Raw genomic sequence first — 20,419 nt, 5'->3', positions numbered from 1 at the left:
CTTAGCAGCAGCAGCAGAATGAACAGTCTGCTGTTAATAGCTTGCATTTTCCATCTTTTTATCCTCAGAGAGCCTGTATCACTCCAGTGTCCAGATTAAAGTGGAATTTGGAGACACAGCATATAAAGTGAAAACTGAAAGTGTTAGTTGCTTAGTCTTGTCAGACCCTTTGCGAACCCCATGAACTATAGCCTCGGAGAAGGCAATGGCACCCCACTCCAGTACTCTTGCCTGGAGAATCCCATGGACGGAGGAGCCTGGTGGGCCGAAGTCCGTGGGGTCGCTAAGAGTCGGACACGACTGAAGCGACTTAGCAGTAGAACTATAGCCTGCCAGGCTCCTCTGTCCATGGAATTCTCCAGACAAGAATACTGGAGTGGGTAGCCTTTCCCTTTTCTAGGGGATCTTCCCTACCCAGGGATTGAACCCAGGTCTCCTGCATTGCAGACAGATTTTTTACCAGGTAAGCCACCAGGGAAGCCCACAGCATGTAAGTTCACTCACAGAAATTCTAACAAAAAGATTCAGGGATGAGTCCCATTAATTCCAAGAGCCTTGGACCTCTGCTTCTTTTGAGGAGTTGGACATTGCTTTCTCAATAGACTGAACCTCATGTTTTCACAGCTGTGTGGCACCTTCACAAACTTCTTTTGAAAGAATGCTCAGCATTACCATGGCTCTATTTGAAAGGTAGATTAATGAATTCACACAGCTTATGTTCTGGATACCCAAAAGGGCTGAGGTTTCAGCTATAGCAGCATAGAACTTGAGCCATCCAAAACCAGCCTCTGAAACCTTCAAATTTCCTTCTGTTGCCTGAAGCTTGATTTGTATGACACCTTACTGTTTTGCTGATGAGAAATACCATAGAGCACTTCACAGCAGTTCTCATTAAAGGAGGGCAGCCAAGTGGAATTCATTCTTGGCTCTTAGTAGTTTTCAAATGAGAATTTTATTGCATATTAATGAGCACTAATTGACATTTGTGACTGGTTTTTATGGAAATCATGCATGTATAATTTGCATAATAGTACCTAAGTGCTTCTAGGAAACAGTGCAACTCTGGGAAGTTGGTGAGGGTTTTAGTATGTTGCTTTTTTTTTTTTTTTTTAATTCCCAACTCCAGTCCCTGGCAATAGTGTGGAATATTAACAGGTCTCTAAGATCCATCTATAAAACAGTGGTGACTCACGCCCAGTTCATGTGGTTGTGCCAGTTTATACCCGAGTTCAAAAAGAGTTAGCAAACCACATCAGGGCAGGAGCAGGAGATGCTCTCACAGTAGTCAGGGGGATTTTCCAGCCCTTCTGTATGAATCAAACCTCCTGTTTCTGCTGAGTTATAGTAGTATCTAGATGTCCTGAGGGTTGTTCCTAGGAGTATAGTACTCCTATAGAGTTTAGAGTTTTCTAAACATCTCTGGGTTCACATCAACACATATGTACTGATCACCTGCTAAGTATCAGGCACTGTGTTAGGTGCTAGAGCAAAACCTCATTGTCTTGTTCCCTGCATTCCTAGCTCTTAGCATAGTGACCAGGACACAATAGTTGATCAATCAATGTTTATTGAATTATTGAACATGGTCTGTACTGTCAGGGATCTATAATTTCATCTTACAAAATCTGATCTTACCTAAAATACAAAGATCATTACTCTTCCTGTTAGAAGAAACAATGATTAAGAACTCAGGATTCCATTAGAAACTTTATAACAAGAAAGATCTATAACCTTGATTATATGACCCAAGTCTTCTGTACAGATGACCCTTTCCTCTACTGTGGAGATGAAAGAAGCCAGTACTTATTGACAATCTAGTATATTAGTTACATTTACGAACATCTTGGATATCATATGACTTAATCATCAACAAAACCTATGAGGTATAGATAGTATTACCTCATTTCACTGAGGAGGAAACTGAAGAATTGAAGTTAAGTGACTAACTTAAGGCATCATGGATAGAAAATGATGGACCTGAGATTTAAATTCAGCCTTGGCTTTGCCCATTGTAATATCACTCATTATACCAAGTAGTCCAAGGATGTGTGAAATGAAGCCAAACTCCATGTACTGAGATGGAGGCTGAATTGGCCCAGGAACCCTGGGGTGTGCCCTGCATTCAGTTGACCTACTGTTTACAGCAAACCTGGTGCTTACAGCAGTGTTTTTCAGGTCCTATGGGGGACCCACTCCAATAGCCAGTCTGATTCATTTTACTTCTACCAAGAAGCCAGAAATGTTTAAACACTGTAAGCAAAGGGAGAAATCAGGTTTACTGGAAGAAAAGTTACAGGTTAATATCAAATTTAAAAGTTGAGTATGTTCTTCTGTAATCTTGAGCAAAAATGTTCTCCAGATTGTGGAGAAATCACTGACTATGAACTGAGAAGCCCTGGAGAGGAGAGGCTTTAGAACACAGAGATTAGGAAAGAATGGTGGTGTGGTCCAAGAATTCATACAGAGCCCCATGATCCAAAAGCTTTGTTTCCTCTAAGTTTCAAATTACAGTGGTGAATCAAATCCACTCTTCTTCCTCCCATCCTGTCCACCTCCCACCTCTGCCAAGGACATCCAGTGATTCCCTTCTGCTTCTAAAGCCCCCTAAGAGGGATGTGTTTCAAGCAGCCGTCTCTTCTGCCCTTGCTCTTCCCTCTGGTGAATCAAGATTCCCTGCACAGCCCTGCTTCAGGGTCCTAGGGATGATTACTCAGAAACCATGCAAGTATGTGGAAAACTTAATTGGAGGCACTTCAAAGGCTTTACAAGGAAACTTTTATTATTTCACCCTCTTTTATAAGGCAAATCTGTGAAGCAGATTAATTCAGTCCATTTTACATTTTGGGGGAGAAAACGTGCACGTTCCCAAACTTATACTGTCCCAGGAGAATGGTCTTTCGTCTTCCACATTGTTCCTTTTCTCTCTCAGACTTCCTCCACAAATGTCTACAGCCCTAGAGCTGTTATCCCTGTGGCCTGGCCTCTCCAATTGCCTATACTGGTCCTGTGCATATTCAGTGTATTCAAATCAAACTTGCCTTCCTTCTGGTCACTATTCCCATCTGGCACTCCCCATATACACACACACTCTCCATCTTCCCTTCCCCAAGTCCAGGCCTTTGCTCAGATATTCCATATACATTAAAGGCTAACTGTAGTTTCCTTTAAAGTCCTTTAGCTCAGTTGGTAAAGAATCCACCTGCAATTCAGGAGACCCCAGTTTGACTCCTGGGTTGGGAAGATCCATTGGAAAAGGGATGGGCTGCCCACTCCAGTATTCTTGGGCTTCCCTTGTGGCTCGGTTGGTAAAGAATCTGCCTGCATTGTGGGAGACCCCGGTTCGATCCCTGGGTAGGGAAGATCCCCTGGAGAAGGGAAAGGCTACTCACTCCAGTGTTCTGGTCTAGAGAATTCCATGGACTGTATAGTCCATGGGGTCGCAAAGAGTCAGACATGAGCAACTTTCACTTTCAAAGTAATATAGAAAAAGTGCTGAAGTTGGGAGACCAGAGCTCTGTTCCTACACTCACAAGGTGATCCTGAACCTCCCAACCTCTGTGAAGCACTTTTCTGGCCCATAAAATGAAGAGATTGGACTTTATTATGTCTAAGATTGCTTCCAGCTCCAGCCTTCTTTCCCTGACTGAACCGTCTGTTCACATACATGGAATATTTTCCCATCCTGATCTCATGTTCATGCTCTCTTAGAATTTACAATAGTGAGCCATCTTCTATGTTGTAGATCTGTGTGGCGTGTGATCTTTAGGAGAGCTTTAATCTCTTCTGCCCTGCTTGTACCTGCCTGTTGTCCTCACGAAGAGCAGTGTATGTTCAGGAAATAGAAATGAATTTTACTGCTAATGTAAGTGACCCATATTCAGCATGTTTGTAAATCTGCTAGCAGAACACAATACAGTGCAATCAAAAACAGCTAAAATGCATTTTGCATTCCCTGCTGTTTATAATTATCCATATATCTGCTGTCTACATTAACATAGTTAACGGGGAGGTACTACTTCAGACAATATTAGCACCAGAAGGTTAGCGCCAGAAGGAACGTTAGTGAATATCTAGTACAATACTACTGGGGCTTCTCTGGAGGCTCAGTGGTAAAGGATCCACCTGCCAGTGCAGGTTCACAGGTTTGACTCCTGGTTCAGGAAGATCCCCTGAAGTAGGAAATGGCAACCCACTCCAGTATTCTTGCCTGGGAAATCCCATGGACAGAGGAGCCTGGTGGGGCTATAGTCCATGGATTTGCAAAAGAGTAGGTCACTACTTAGGGAGTAAACCACATATTGACTAAACAACAGTGCTCTTGGTGGTGATTTGAATAGATACATTTTTTATTAATTTGCATGTGGTTCTGACTTACCTCTTCTTAGTGGATAATCTGAGGCTGAGATACTTCAAACAGTGTATCTATTTGTTCACATTGGGTGGAAATATCCCTATTACTTCAGTTGTCCCTTCTCCTGTTTTTAATATAAAGCATGAAATGGGTTGAAAAATGAAGAGGTAATGAAATCCGGACAAAAGGAAATTAGTCATAGGATAATAAAAATGAGCCAGAAATGCCTAACACTGCACAGTTGCTGTAAGTGAACCACATATTTGATTCCAAGCATCCCGGCAGCCAAAAGAGAAAGAAACATACTATTCATGACATTAAAATGTTCCAGAAAAAGATAACTTTTCCTGGTATTTGAAAAAAAAGAGAAATTTAAACCATCTGTCCTCATGGAGGAGCCACCAAGTCAATGGTATCAACCACACCTTCAACAATATTTTTTTTTCTTTTTTTTTTCTTCAACAATATTTTACTAATACCTATGATGCTAAATTCATTTATGCAATAATCATTTATTGTGTGCCTTCTATGTGCCATATATGTGTTACTGTATTAGTTATTTTTTGTTATTGTTCACTCAGTCATGTCCAACTCTTTGCAACCCCATGGACTGCAGCACACCAGGCTACCCTGTCCTTCACCATCTCCCAGAGCTTGCTCAAATTCATGTCCATTGAGTCAGTGATACCATCCAACCATCTCGTCCTCTGTCATCACCTTCTCCTGCCTTCAATCTTTCCCAGCATCAGGGTCTTTTCAAATGAGTCAGCTCTTCGCATCAGGTGGCCAAAGTATTGGAGCTGCAGCATCAGTCCTTCCAATGAATGTTCAGGGTTGATTTCCTTTAGGATTGACTGGTTGATCTCCTTGCAGACCAAGGGGCTCTCAAGAGTCTTCTCCAACACTACAGTTTGAAAGCATCAATTCTTTGGCTCTCAGCCTTCTTTATGGTCCAACTCTGACACTGGAAAAACCATAGCTTTGACTAGACAGACCTTTGTTGGCAAAGTAATGTCTGTGCTTTTTTATACACTGTCTACGTTTGTCGTAGCTTTTTTCCCCCAAGGAGCAAGCATCTTTTAATTTCATGGCTGCAGTCACCATCCGCAGTGATTTTGGAGCCCAAGAAAATAAAGTGTCATGGTTTCCATTGTTTCCCCATCTATATGTCATGAAGTGATGGGACCGGATACCATGATCTTACTTTTTTGAATGTTGAGTTTTAAACTAGCCTTTTCACTCTTCTCTTTCACCTTCATCAAGAGGCTCTTTAGTTCCTCTTTGCTTTCTGCCATAAGGGTGATGTCGTTTGCATATCTGAGGTTATTGGTGATTCTCCTGGCAGTCTTGATTCAAGCTTGTGATTTATCCAGCCCTGTATTTCGCATGATGTACTCTGCATATAAATTAAATAAACAGGTTGACAATATACAGCCTTGACGTACTCCTTACCCAATTTGGAACCTGGTGACTGCAGCCATGAAATTAAAAGACGCCTACTCCTTGGAAGGAAAGTTATGACCAACCTAGATAGTATATTCAAAAGCAGGGACATTACTTTGCCAACAAAGGTCTGTCTAGTCAAGGCTATGGTTTTTCCTGTGGTCATGTATGGATGTGAGAGTTGGACTGTGAAGAAGGCTGAGCCGCCGAAGAATTGATGGTTTTGACCTGTGGTGTTGGAGAAGACTCTTGAGAGTCCCTTGGACTGCAAGGAGATCCAACCAGTCCATTCTGAAGGAGATCAGCCCTGGGATTTCTTTGGAAGAAATGATGTTAAAGCTGAAACTCCAGTACTTTGGCCACCTCATGCGAAGAGTTGACTCATTGGAAAAGACTCTGATGCTGGGAGGGATTGGGGGCAGGAGGAGAAGGAGACGACAGAGGATGAGATGGCAGGATGGCATCACTGACTCAATGGACGTGAGTCTGAGTGAACTCCGGGAGTTGGTGAGGGACAGGGAGGCCTGGTGTGCTTCGATTCATGGGGTCACAAAGAGTCGGACACGACTGAGCGACTGATCTGATCTGTTCCATGTTTAATTCTAACTTGCTTCTTGACTTGCATACAGATTTCTCAGGAGGCAGGTAAGGTGATCTGGTATTCCCATCTCTTTAAGAATTTTCCAGTTTGTTCTGATCCACACAGTAAAAGGCTTTAGTGTAGTCAATGAAGCAGATGTTTTTTGGGAATTCTCTTTTCCAAAGATCCAATGGATTTTTCTTTTTGATACTTAAATTATCTTGTCATTGACAAGAAGCCTGTTGACTCCTACATCCATTTGACATGATTCTGTAGTCTCTGTAGTCTGATAATTTTTTATTTTCTAGCAAGGCAAAATATCCCAGTTTCATCTTGGATATTTCCAATTCTGTAATTTAAACTGGCAATTTCACTAAAGAAAACTGATTTCTTTTTAGTGAAAGTGTTTTGAGAGATTGCAGTCTGGGCACTTGGAGGGCTTATTGTTACAGATTGTACTTATTTCTGAACTTTGGTTGACAAACTGGGAAATATGAATATTTTAGGAAAAGAACACTTTGATTCCATAGTTATATTTCCCATTTAAATAATAGACGGAAAGATTTTACTTATTTTATATGTTTATCTTTTTTCTGTTACTTTGAAAATCTTAGTTTCCAGTGGCATGAACATAATTACTTATTTGCTTTACCTAGTAAATAGATGTGTCTATATGTGTATGTATGTATATGTATATGTATATGTATATATATAATGTATATGTATATATTTGCTTTACCTAGTAGATAGATGTGTCTATATGTATATGTATGTATATCCATCTCTATAAAATAGGAACAATATCCAATACCCACTTCATGTTGTTTAAGATTTCTTTGTGGTTATTTTTTGTCCTTTGATGTATAATCAAAATACTCTTATTTAAATTAATTCTGGGCTCCCCTGGTGGCTCAGATGGTAAAGAATCTGCCTGCAATGCAGGAGACCTATGTTCTATCCCTGGGTTGGGAAGATCTCCTGCAGGAGGAAATGGCTACCCACTACAGTATTCTTGACTGAAGAAGAGGAGCATGGCAGCAACAGTCCATGATGTCACAAAGAGTTGGACATGACTGAGTAACTTCACACTTTCAAATTAACTCTTCTTTATGTGGTTATATCATCAACTTGTTGATAGGTTGATTTGTTTCAGTTTGTTTCCTAAGTTTAGACATCAATTTTCTTTTTTTAATTTTGTTTTTAAACTAAGTAAACTATTTATATGGTTTCAGAGTCAAAACTATAAATATTAAGAGATCTGTTTTGCCTCTCTGTCTTCTCCTTGTTGTTCTTTTCCTTCTCTTATAGGTAATGCTGGTAATGCTTTTATTTTTTCCATTGTTTCTTTTGGAAAATGAGCCAATGACCTAAATGAGTTTCATCCCTTTTCTTACATAAAAAGCAGCATACTATATACATTTTGTTGCATCTTCCTTTTTTTAAACAATGTGATTTGGAAATCATAGTATATAGAAATTTACTCATTCTTTTTAAAGAATTGAGCTATTATTCATTTTCATAAACCAAGTATTATTTGTAGAAAAGCAGTAGGATGATTTTCTCAGGCGAGGGGGTACTAGAATGAGACAGGTAGATTGGAATGAATATGCCAAGGTATTAATGTGTAATTTTGGATGCTTATTATTTTCTTCCATGTACTTTTCTGAGTTTCAAAACTATCAATTAAAGAATAAGTTTAAATACAACTTCACACCAGAGCAACAAAGGAAAATACTCAGGAATCACTGAGCTATAAACATTTAATGGAATTAGATCAAAGAGGGAAGGTTTAGGTGAGTATGTACATGGGAAACTTCTATAGGTGGTCGTTGTTGTTTTTGCTGAGTCGCTAAGTCATGTGTGAGTCTTTGCAACCCCATGGATTGCAGCATGCCATGCTTGCCTGACCTTTACTGTTTCCCAGAGTTTGCTCAAAAACTCCTGTCCATTGAGTTGGTGATGCCGTCCAACCATCTCATTCACTGTTGTCCCCTTCTCCTCCTGCCCTCAATCTTTCCCAGCATTAGGGTCTTTTTCAATGAGTCATCTCTTTGCATCAGGTTGCCAAAGTACTGGAGCTTCAAGTCAGCATCAGTCCTTCCAATGAATGTTTACAGTTGAATTCTTTTAGAATTGACTGCTTTGATCTCCTTGCAGTCCAAGGGACTCTCAAGAGTCTTCTCCAACACCACATTTCAAAAGCATCAATTGTTTGGTGCTCAGCCTTCTATATGGTTTGGCTCTCACATCTGTACATGACTACTGGAAAAGCCATAGTTTTGACTAGATAGACCTTTGTTAGCAAAGTGATGTCTCTGCTTTTTTAATCTGCTGTCTAGGTTTATCATAGCTTTCCTTTCAAGGAATCATAGGCTGGAATCAAGATTATGGAAAGAAATATTAACACCCCCAGTTATGCAGATGATACCACTCTAATGGCAGAAAGAGGAGAGTGAAAAATCTGGCTTAAAATGCAACATTAAAAAAAAAAAAAAATAGATGATAGAGATGGGCCTAAACAGAGAGCTCTCAGTACTCTACTCTCAGAGAGCTCTACAGTTACCTAAAATATGAGAAATTGCAGAAGAGAATGGAAGATGCCTATCCTCCCCAAATTTAGTTGCCTAACTGATCATTATTGGATGACTCTGCATAGAGCCATTCTTTTATCCTCAAAACCACTCATTCCCTGCAATAACAAGAGGGAGGTTAACATGGAAAGCTCTCATAATTTTCACAATAGAATTAGACTTTAATTTTTTTAGGTTTATGTAGCCAAACCTGATATTCTCATTTAAAATGGTGTAACTCTTCCTCTGGCATTCCCAAACACTCTTGCTCAGGTCTGCCTTTTCCTCCATTGTCCTTAATATCTTCTAAATTCTATGTATGTATGTATTATGTCCACTGATTACTGTTTGATTCCCCTATTGTAATACAAATTCTTTAAAGGTAGGGATCTTTTTTTTTGTTCACCAGTGTATTCAGGAGCCTAGAATGGTGCCAGTCATGTTGTTAGTACTCTTAAAAGATTTATTAAGTGAATGGATATTGGAAGCAGTGGAGTTTTGGAGGAAAAGGGAATGTGTAACCATGAAGTTCAGCACTTATGTATTCATCATCCCCTTATCAGAGAAAGCAATGGCACCCCACTCTGGTACTCTTGCCTGGAAAATCCCATGGATGGAGGAGCCTGGTGGGCTGCGGTCCATGGGATCGCTAAGAGTCAGACATGACTGAGCGACTTCACTTTCACTTTTCACTTTCATGCATTGGAGAAGGAAATGGCAACCCACTCCAGTGTTCTTGCCTGGAGAATCCCAGGGACGGGGGAGCCTGGTGGGCTGCCGTCTATGGGGTTGCACAGAGTCCGACACGACTGAAGTGACTTAGCAGTAGCAGTAGCAGTATAGGTGATTGATAATGAATGTAAAGAATTTGGTATGTGTGTGTTTTTCTAATAGGCACATCTTTATTAGCATAACTTAAAAAATTAAGAAACACAATTCTTTTTTATTTGCCCATACACTCACCATTTCCAGCACCCTTTATTCCAGATTTGCATGTGGTATCATTTTCCTTCGGCCTGAAGGACTTCCTGTAACATTTCTTGTAGTGCATGTCACTCAGACTTTCTTTTTCTGAAAATATCTTTATTTTACCTTGATTTCCTGAAGACATTTTCACTGGGTATTGTATTCTGGATTGACTTTTGTCATTCCACTCTTTTCTGGTTTACATAATTTCAAATTAGAAATCTGTTGTAAGCATTACTGTTGTTCCTCTGTACAAAATCTGTCTGAATCAGAGATTTTTATCTTTATCATTGGTTTTCAGTAATTTCATTGTAATGTGTCTTGGGGTATGTGTGTTTGGGTGTTTCAGTGTTTCTTCTGCCTGAGTTTGGTTGAGCTTCTTGAATCTGTAGGTTTACCCTTTTCATTAAATGTTTAAAAAGTGTGGTCATTATTGCTTTCAAATATTTCCCCTCTTTTTTTCCCAGAGCTCCAATTACATGTATGTTATACCACTTTCTATTGTTCAGTATGTCACTGAGGCTACCTCCATATTTATCAATTATATACCTCATTTTGGATAATTTCTTTTGTTTTTAAGCTAAGCAGTGTTTTATTTTTGCAGTGTCTAATCTACTGTATTTTCTATTTTACAATTGTGTTTTAATCTCTAGAATCCTATTTGGCTATTTTTTGTATTCTCCATTTCTCTTTTCATTTTGTTTATGTTGTGTTCTATGTCTTTGAGCATATTTATAATAGTTGCTTTAAGGTCCTTGTGTGCCAATTATATAATTTCTATTATTCCTGTATGTTTTTATTAAACTTTTTAAAATGTATTGTTATAGGTCTTTTTTCCTTTTTCTTCTTTGCATGCCTGGTAATTTTTTACTGATGATGGACATTTTGAGTTTTATGCTATTGAGTGCTGGATCTTGTTGTAGTCCTTTAATGAGCATTGGGTTTTGTTCTAGATTGCAGTTAAGTTTTTTGTAGATAAATTTGATCCTTTTTAAGACTTACTTTTAAACATTATGAGGGAAGGTCTAGAGTAGTTTCTAGTCTAGGGTTTATTTGTTCCATTTTTTCCTGAGAATTTTATCTAATATCCTGTGTATCATGAGATCTGTCCACTCTGGTTGGTGGGAACACAAAGTATTTTCAACCATGTGTGAACTCCAGGAATTGTTCAGCTATTGTCTATCAGTGGTTATTTCTTTCACTTCAGATAGTTTCCTCTCACTAGATCAATACTCAGAAAAAGACTGAGAGGGTCCCCAGCAGATTTCCAAAGCACTCTCTTTCTTGGTATCTCCCTCTTCTTTGTTACTCGGCCTCACAAGTTTGTTTGCCTTGATGTCCATAACTCCAGTCTATTCTCCTTACCTTAGCAAGACTTCTAGGCTCTCTTTGAGTTTCCCTTCTTGTACCCTGGCCTGGAAACTTCCTTCAGGCAGTAACTTGGGGTCAGTTATAGTCATTGGGATAATGTTTATTTATATTTCGTTTTCTGTCAGTCAGTTGTAGGTTCACCTCATTTGTTTTCCAAAGTCCTGTGAAATTTGTTATCCAGTATCTGAAAAGAGCTTTTCGGATATTTTGTCTGGTTTTTGAGTTGGTTATAGCAGGAAGGCAATTCCAATAGCAGTTAATGCTTCATGAACAGAAGCGGAAGTTCTACCAACTGCAAAACAACTTTTTAAAGGACAATAATTGTAGGACTAGTTTTTCAATAGCCAGAAATAATGTGTAAAAGGATAGGGCAGATTTTTGTGGAAAGATATGGGGACTGTTGTGGAGAAGGAAATGGCAACCCACTTCAGTATTCCTGCCTGGAGAATCCCATGGACAGAGGAGCCTGGTGGGCTACAGTCCATGGAGTCTCAAAGAGTTGGGGATGTCTGAGTGACTAATACACACACATGTGGGAGCGGTTGAGCGTTGTAAACCTATAAAGCACTGTCTTGCTCTTGGGAGCAGCATAGCTGATACAGTGTCTTTTTTCCTAATGACTGGGCAGGATTCTACATTCTGTCAAGTAAATTGAAAGTCCTGCCATGGTCTTGGATCTGCTACTGTCTGTGAACGAGACAGTTTACCTCTATAGACTTAGTGGGAGAGGCAAGGAAGGGGGTTGTTCTTGGAGGAGCCTGGCACACTTTTCTCTTTGTGCCTTGGATTCTTTATCTGTTTTATGGTCAGATGCCTTACTGTTATCCCCTCTGACATACCACTTCCCACCCACTTTCCCAATCACTCAATACGTTTTTGAAATCATTCAACTCTCTTCTTTCAGTGACTAAGCCATTCACTGTTTCACCAGCTCCTCATGTGTGAATCTTTGTGAATGTGTGCTAATATTGAAGTTGAAAGCCTGCCCCGTGGTGGAGCCTAGTATCATGGTTTATAAAGCTCCGACACTGGGTAGCCATTGATTGTAGGGGGGCCCAGCACTCAAATTTCCATACCATTGTGTTAGTCTGTCCACAAGTGACCTTTAGAATGTACTCAGAAATCTGTTCAAATGGACAATTCCATCATGTTCACAAAATCTCCCAAGAATGATTTGGGCTTAAGGTTGTTATTCCTTCTGAGATCCACAGTGTTGACCATGGTTTCTCTACCTTAGCATTATTGACATTTGAGAATAGATTAGTCTTTGTTATTTGGACCATTCTGTGAATTGTAGGATGTTTAGCAGCCTCCTTGGCTTCCACCCTCCTCTGTTTTGACAACCACATCTGCCAGATGTCCTCTGAAGGTACAAAATTGCCCTAGTTGAGAGTCACTGGTATACACATGCTGTCGTGCGCCACACTCCAGAGAACCCATAGATATGAGACTCTAGAAACTAAACATGAAGAAACTTAATAGGACATTGGTGTCCTCTTGGGTGAGCTCAGTCCAGGATGTCTGCCCCATCCAGGGTGTATACCAGAAGGACACTGACCTTGCAACGTAAACACCAGATTTGAGTCCTATCTCTGCAGATTTGGAGCAAGTTTCTCCACTTTTCTGCTCTTAAGTTTCCTTTTGTGAAAATGAGGAATGGTCTTGTTTACTTCACATGACACAGTTGCAAGAGCAAAATGAGGTTTTATGTATAAACACACGTCTATATGATATAAGGATACACAAACAAGGACTTAATAATGTTAAGGTTATTAACATTATAACCTTATTATAACATAATAATGTTAAGGTTCAAATATAAGTGTACTTATTTGCAAGTATGATTAAAAGGGTGATATAGGAAAAATGTCTCTTTTAATCCATCATGCAGTATAGTCTTTCCTGTGGTTTCTAATATTGCTCTATGCTAGAGGACATAGTAGGGGATGTCTAGCTTTTAAGAAAAAGAAAAAAAAAATGTCTTTTCAATTAAAAGACAATTAAATTTTAATTAATTAAAATTAAAATTTCAGGTTAAAATTTCAACTAAATTAAGATGCAAATAGTCATGTTTTTGGAGAAGGAAATGGCAACCCACTCCAGTGTTCTTGCCTGGAGAATCCCAGGGACCGGGGATCCTAGTGGGTTGCCATCTATGGGGTCACACAGAGTCAGACACGACTGAGGCGACTTAGCAGCAGCAGTCATGTTTTTATATATACTTCTTAATTTTCCATTCAGTAATCTGACCAGTCTGCACAAGAATTTAAATGTCTTGACAGGAGGTAGTGGCTTTTAGTTCTCTTGGGATTTCATTGTAATGAGCCTGGTAAATAATTCAGGAATATATGAGAGGCCAATATATGGGCAGCACCTGGTGCTATATTGTTCATGTCTAAGTATGCAGAATCCAAAGATGGCATTCTACACCTGTCACTATTATTCTGTCTTAAACACAAGTCCTATATTCAGTGGCTATTGAAATAATTGATATTTTTTCCTCTTCCAATTTTCCTCCATAGTGAAAGAAAAATGTACTAAGCTGTCCCAGAAACACAAACCAGAAGTGGCATCCTCTTTAAAATTCCCACTGGTAAAATTTCAAATCTGTTTTTCTTAAGAGATAGGTGCTTTAAAGAATTGGGGTCATGTCTGCCTTTTCTGCTGGGATTAATTTGAGCCTCTCTGCATTTCTACTTTTGTTCTGCAAGGTAGAGCTTGTTTTTAGATCACAGTATTCAAATTGTAGTCATCTTCTGAGAAAAAATGGGTACTCGCTCACTCTGTGGGAATTTTTAGAACCCTCAGTTTCTCTCCCTACTATCTGAGTAGCCTTTCTAGTAGTCTGACAGTTTTAAAAACAAATGAGTAAAAAACTCGATAAAGAGTTTGCGTATCCTTCTGAGATTTCATCTGACTAGACAGAATGCTCCTCCATTCGCTGAGTGAATAGATCATCACAGGACCAACCAACAGACAATGTGTGTAGACACTATGGGGCAGCTGAGCCCACTGTCAGCCAGGACCAGACAGAGCTTAATCCCTGAGGTGCATAGAAAGATCTTGGAAGGCCAGGGGGCGTTCCTAGTAGGGAAAAAAAGAAAGATGTGCTCACCTATGTAAACTAAAATTTTTGTGGTGCTGGGCCATGAAAGGATCTGAAGAGGGACTGTAGAGCTTTATATCTATAAATTGTTAGATGTGCTTTATCTTTGTTTTAAAAGTATTGTTTATTAAAGAGGTTTTGAAATATATTTATTTAAATATATATTGTATTTTAAACTTTTGTTGTATATAAGGATGTATTATGTATAATTATGGAAAATAAAAATATGCTTCCCTGGTGGCTCAGACGGTGAAGAAACTGTCTGCAATGCAGGAGACCCAGGTTCAATCCCTGGATCAGGAAGATTCCCTGGAGAAGGGGATGGCCACCCACTCCAGTATTCTTGCCTGGGAAATGCCATGGACAGAGGAGCCTGGTAGGCTACAGTCCATGGGGTTGCAGAGTCAGACACAGCTGAGTGACTTTCACTCGCTCGCTTGCCTAAACCTTTGTTATATATAAGAATGTATTATACATAACTATATCTAATAAAAATATAGCTATTATAGTTAAATGTATAAAATATTTTAAAACCTCTGTAATAATCCATTTACATATATGTATGTGTTTATTTGAGTAAATTATATGTATGTAAATAAAACATTTATTTATTAACAGGTTTAATTGCTTTCCTCTCCTTCAGGACCTGTGTGAGAGTACTTGGAGCAGTGACTGCCATCTGGTGGCAAGCTAGAATCATCGCTTTGTGTGACCTAATGGTTACTAAGATGTCCACTCTTCACTCATGTGGTCTGCACTGGCAGCAAGGGACCAGGAGAGCCTGGAAGGTGTCTGATGTAGGAGCCTAGTGAAATAACTCTGTGCTTCCACCTGAATGGATTGTTCATCCCAGATTCTGAGCCAGGATCCAGCTCCAAAATGGCGCCTCTGAAGGAAAGATCTGAGTTGCTGTTGTGTTTTAGTCAAAGATCTGCTGGTTACCTACCAGTGGGTAACCAAGACTGTGAATAGGCACATACCAAGAGGGGCATATGATGACATGGAGCCTGAAATAAACTGCTCTGAATTGTGTGACGGTTTTTCTGGTCAGGAGCTGGAACGTAGACCCCTTCATGATCTCTGCAGAACTACAATTGTAAGTGAGCAGCCATGGGGTGTCAGGGCTGCTGCTTAGATATACATGTTGTTGTTGTTATTGTTGTTAATGATAGTGGTGGTGGAGGGGGGAGGGGTAGATGTTTATGCAGGACACCTGTGTCCCAACTCTGGAGGTAATGGGGGCAGTTCATGTTTGACCTATAGAAGAGCTTCATTTCTAACAGCTTCTCTTCATTCTGTTCTCAGACCTCTTCCCACCACAGCAGTAAGACCATTTCTTCATTGTCTCCTGCCCTTTTGGGTATTGTTTGGACTTTCCTAAGCTGTGGACTTCTCCTCATAGCCTTCTTTCTTGGCTTCACAATTCGCTGCAGGAAGAACAGGTAAGCAGCATGCCTAGTTTCTCATCTTTCATCACCTGAAACATAAAACCCAGAGTGTTGGTGTCATTTTGGCACCATGAACTGCTGGCTGGTGTCAGAAAAGCTTGTGTCCTACTGCAGCATTAAGCTATGTGAGACACTCCCCCTGACGGAGGCCTGGCCTTGCAGTACAGATCCATCTTGAGAAGGTGAAAGATCTTCCCAGTATTGTGCTAACTACAATATCAAAACAGCGAATGAAAAGTTTCTCTTCATGAAGGAAGGTGAGATCCTTCTGAGAAGATGTATTTGTATTAAAAACAGAGATCATGTAGAGAAATATTCCAAAACAACATTAAAGTTTATGGCAGCAGAATTGGAACCAGTCTGGGTAAGCTAAGATTCTGCAAAAATAGTGAAGCCCTGCTCCTGGCTATTCTGCTAGACAATTGTGACTAATTGGAAAGTCACCGGTTCATCCGGGTAAGTGTGTATGGCACCCGACTGACAAAAGGGACTTGAAGAGTCTTTCCTTCACTGCCATCCAGTTATTCCCTCAGGACCCACCCCATCTCTCCCGTTCTGCGCCGTCATTCTGCTCCAGCTGTCCCAGGCTGCCTCCCGAGAAGCCTTGCTCCAGCCCTCTCTTCCTGGCCCATAGGCCATTTCTGGTTGGATCCTGTTGTCAGATTTCAGCAACTCCCTCGGAGATGCCAAACTCATCTGGCTCCATATCAGCCTGACATTTTGTGGTAATCAGTGTGTTCTGCTCTATTGCCTGGGCTTGGCACTCAGATGAGGGTCATTTAGTTGGATTTGTCTATAGGTGTTTGGGGCGCCTCTGGCTATCTGAGGCATGGAGGATATGAAACTGTTAGGCAGAAGTGGCTTGATCTGCTGGGTCAACCTCAGCATGGCCATGAGGCATGGCACTCAGCCCTGGGGGTACCCCTGAAGCTTCCCCAGCCACTTTTCACTCTATTCCTTAGATACACTAAGCCTGCTCTCATCTTAAGACCTTTGACTTACTGTCCCTTTACTGTTCCCACTGCCTGAGAGTCTTCTCCAGATCTTCCCATGACTAGTCCTTCTCATCTGATAGATGGCTCAAAAGTCATCTCTTCAGAGAAGACTTCCCTGATCATCCTATCTAAGGTTACCTCTTTACAGAATGGCCACCCAGCCTCTACACCTCATGCCATATCCTATCACTCATTTATTTTCTTCACAGCAAGTCTCACTCTCTGACATTACCATATTTGTGGATTTACCTGTTTATTGTCTGTATCACCCACCAGAATGTAAAGCCCACGAACACAGGAACCTTCTCTATCATGTTCACCACTGTCTCCAGTACTTAGAACAGACAGGAACATAATAAATGCTCAGTATATATGCTTTTGCTTCCCTGATGGCTCAGTGGTTAAGAATCTGTCTGCCAGTACAGGAGACATGGGTTCAATCCTTGAGTTGAGAAGATCACCTGAAGAAGGAAATGGCAAACCACTCCAGTTTTCTTGCCTGGGAGATTCCACGGACAGAGGAAACTAGCAGCATATAACCCATGGGGTTGCAAAAGAGTCAGACACAACTGAGAGACTAAACAACAAAATATGCTTTCAGTCATCCTGGAAGGAAGGAGATTTAAATCCCAGCAGTGTCTGCTGCCAAGAAAATGACTAGGAAAATCACACATTTCAAGGTTAGAAAACTATGGAGTATCCTGTTTTCAGCTGCAACATATTTCTGTAATGCAAATTAGTGCCCAGTTGGCAAATAAGAAAATAACATCATTGGTTCATATATAATTTTTTCCCCCAGCAAATCAATAGTTTAAAGAATTGAGTGCTAATTTTTCTTAAGTTAAAGAAGGAAGCCTTAAGTTAAGAATATTGTGGCAGTGCAAGAAGTGGCTGGTTTAATGACTTGAAGAACTGGTATTCTACCTTACAATGTGACCCTATCTGATGAAGTTGTGGGAGCAGATGAAGACATGGAAAAGACATTTCTCTTGATTTTAAAAACAATGTGCTGTTGAAGACAATATAGATTCAAATTAGATTTTGATGACAGTGTTATCTATTGGAGGTATATGCCCTTAAGGACCTATCTCTTGCAGATTTAAGGCTATAAAAATCAACTGTGATCCTGGGTACAAGTGGTAGTGGACATCTACTGAGTACTAACATCTTAATTGAGATTATTATTATTTTATTAGTATTCTGGTTACAAAGTTAAATGTGTTTCAAATGTTATGGTCCCATACTATTTTCCCCATAACCCATTATTTTTATACACAGTTTTGTGGAATGCAAGGTTTTTTTAGAAGCGTTTATATGTCCTGTCAAAATAGGAACACTTATAAACAGTGTTATGCTAGAAGCACCTATATTTCTTTCATTCTGTTGAAGGTTTTGTTGCCTGTCCTGCCTGCAGCAGGCGCATGACTTGGCATAAAGAGACACTGTGAATAAAAACACATTTCACAATTAAGTAGCTTACAAGGTCAGACAGGGAAAGATAAAATAACCCAGTTTCAAGAGCACTTTCTTAAACAGCAAAATTTGTTCAGAGGTGCAGCATCACAGTTAGATGTCTCATTTCATTCCATTTCTGTGGTCTCTAAATTTCTGCCTGTGATTCTGTGTGTGCCAGAGTAAGAAAAACATTTTAATAAAATAAAAATAGTTTAGTAATGTTCAAATTCTGTCACTGATATTGCATTTTTATAACATTTTTAAATGTAGTCTACAAGAGAAAATCAGTAAAGATATAGAAGACTTGAACAATCCCATCAACCAACTGGACCTAATTGACATTTGTATAATCCTACACCCAAAAGCAGCAGAATACACATTCTTTTCAAGTATGCATGGAACATTTACCAAGATAAATCATCTTCTGGGCCATAGAAAAGGTCTTATTAAATTTAAAAAGATTCAAACCATAAAGAGTGTGTTCTTTGACCCACAATGGAATTAAACTAGAAATCCATAACAGAGAAATCTCTGGAATATTCTGAAATATTTGGAAACTAAATGTTGTTTAAATGCTAAGTCATGTCCAACTGTTTTGTTAGCACTTTAAAATGACCCATGATCAAAGACAAAATCAGAAAGGAAACTAGAAAGTATTTTCAACTGAATGAAAGTGAAAATACAACATGTCAAAATTTGTTGGATGCCATTAAAGTAATACTTTAGGGGAAATTAGAGCAGTAAACTCTATGTTATAAGAAGAAAGATCTATCTTAGAGAACAGAAAAAAAGGGTGAATAAGTCCCAAAATAAGCAGAGAAAAGGAATAATAAAGATTAGAGTGGACATTTATAAAAGAAAAAACAGAAACAAAACAAAACAAAACAGTGAAACCAAAAGCTCTTTATGAGGATCAATAAGATTGACCAACTTCCAGGTCAGGAAAAAAAGAAGATTAATTACCTAAGTAAGGAAGAGAGAGCTATCATCACTAAAGATTCTATATATATTAGAAGGATAATAAGTTACTGTCATGAACAACTATGGTAGGCAGACTCTAAAATGTTCTCTGATAAGGCCTACCTCCTAGTTGTCACACTCTTGTGAAATCCCTTCTCCTTGTGGGTGGGCTGGACTTGTTGATTTGCTTATTAATCACTTGGAATAAGATTACAAAAAGGGTATGGGATCCCTTTCACTCTTTCTCTTACACTCTAAGGAAATACACCTTCCATTTTGTGAGCTGGCCTGTGGAGAGGCCTACATGGCCAGGAACTAATGTTTCTAGTCTGTAGTCAGCAAGGACTTGAGGATTACTAACAGGCATGTCAATGAGCTTGAAAATAGATCATCTGAGGTCTGCTAAGGACAATGTGAATAAGCTTGGAAGCAGATTTTCCCCTTGGAGGACTACAGCCATGGCTCACCAAGAGGTATACTTGTGAGAGACTCTGAGCCAGAGGCACCCCGCTAAACTGTGCCTGTATTGCAAAAATATTACCAGTTTTACAAAATTCTTCTAAGAAACTGAAAATAAAGGAGCATTTCCTAATTCATTCTAATGAAGAAAACATTACCCTGATATCTAAGTCTAACAGACATTAGAAGAGAAAAATCATAGGCTAATGAACATAGATCCAAAATTCTAAACACAGTTGTAACAAATTGAGTACAGTTCAGTTCAGTTCAGTCGCTCAGTCCTGTCCTATTCTTTTTGACCCCATGGACTGCAGCACGCCAGGCTTCCCTGTCCATCACCAACTTGCAGAGCTTTCTCAGACTCATGTCCATCGAATCCGTGATGCCATCCAACCATCTCATCCTCTCATCCTCTCTTCCTCCTGCCTTCAGTCTTTCCCAGCATCAGGGTCTTTTCAAATGAGTTAGTTCTTCACATCAGGTGGCCGAAGTATTGGAGCTTCAGCTTTAGCATCAGTTCTTCCAATGAATATTCAGGACTGATTTCCTTTAGGATTGACTGGTTGGATCTCCTTCCAGTCCAAGGGACTCTCAAGAGTCTCCTCCAACACCACAGTTCAAAAGCATCAATTCTTTGGCTCAGCCTTCTATATGGTCCAACTCTCACATCCATACATGACTACAGGAAAAACCATAGCTTTGACTAGATGGACTT

General features: G+C 39.7%; 1 protein-coding gene across 2 annotated transcripts in view; it reads left to right on the top strand.

The window, feature by feature from the left end:
• The window catches only part of GPR156 (G protein-coupled receptor 156), a 109,287-nt gene that overhangs the window by 12,678 nt on the left and 76,190 nt on the right, over window positions 1–20,419 (top strand). Inside the window, exons 2-4 of one of the 2 annotated variants that reach the window (XM_010845386.1) lie at window positions 13,804–13,874; window positions 15,031–15,483; window positions 15,693–15,829. In XM_010845386.1, coding sequence (XP_010843688.1) covers window positions 15,388–15,483; window positions 15,693–15,829 — 233 coding nt within the window. In that variant the 5' untranslated portion in view covers window positions 13,804–13,874; window positions 15,031–15,387. The remainder of the gene's footprint in view (window positions 1–13,803; window positions 13,875–15,030; window positions 15,484–15,692; window positions 15,830–20,419) is intronic. The other variant, XM_010845387.1, reaches the window with a different exon arrangement.

Source organism: Bison bison, unplaced genomic scaffold (genome assembly GCF_000754665.1).
Source record: "Bison bison bison isolate TAMUID 2011002044 unplaced genomic scaffold, Bison_UMD1.0 scf7180017864215, whole genome shotgun sequence".
NCBI lineage: Eukaryota > Metazoa > Chordata > Mammalia > Artiodactyla > Bovidae > Bison > Bison bison.
Note: the sequence above shows the minus strand (reverse complement) of the source record. Positions and strands in the feature narration are given on the sequence as shown.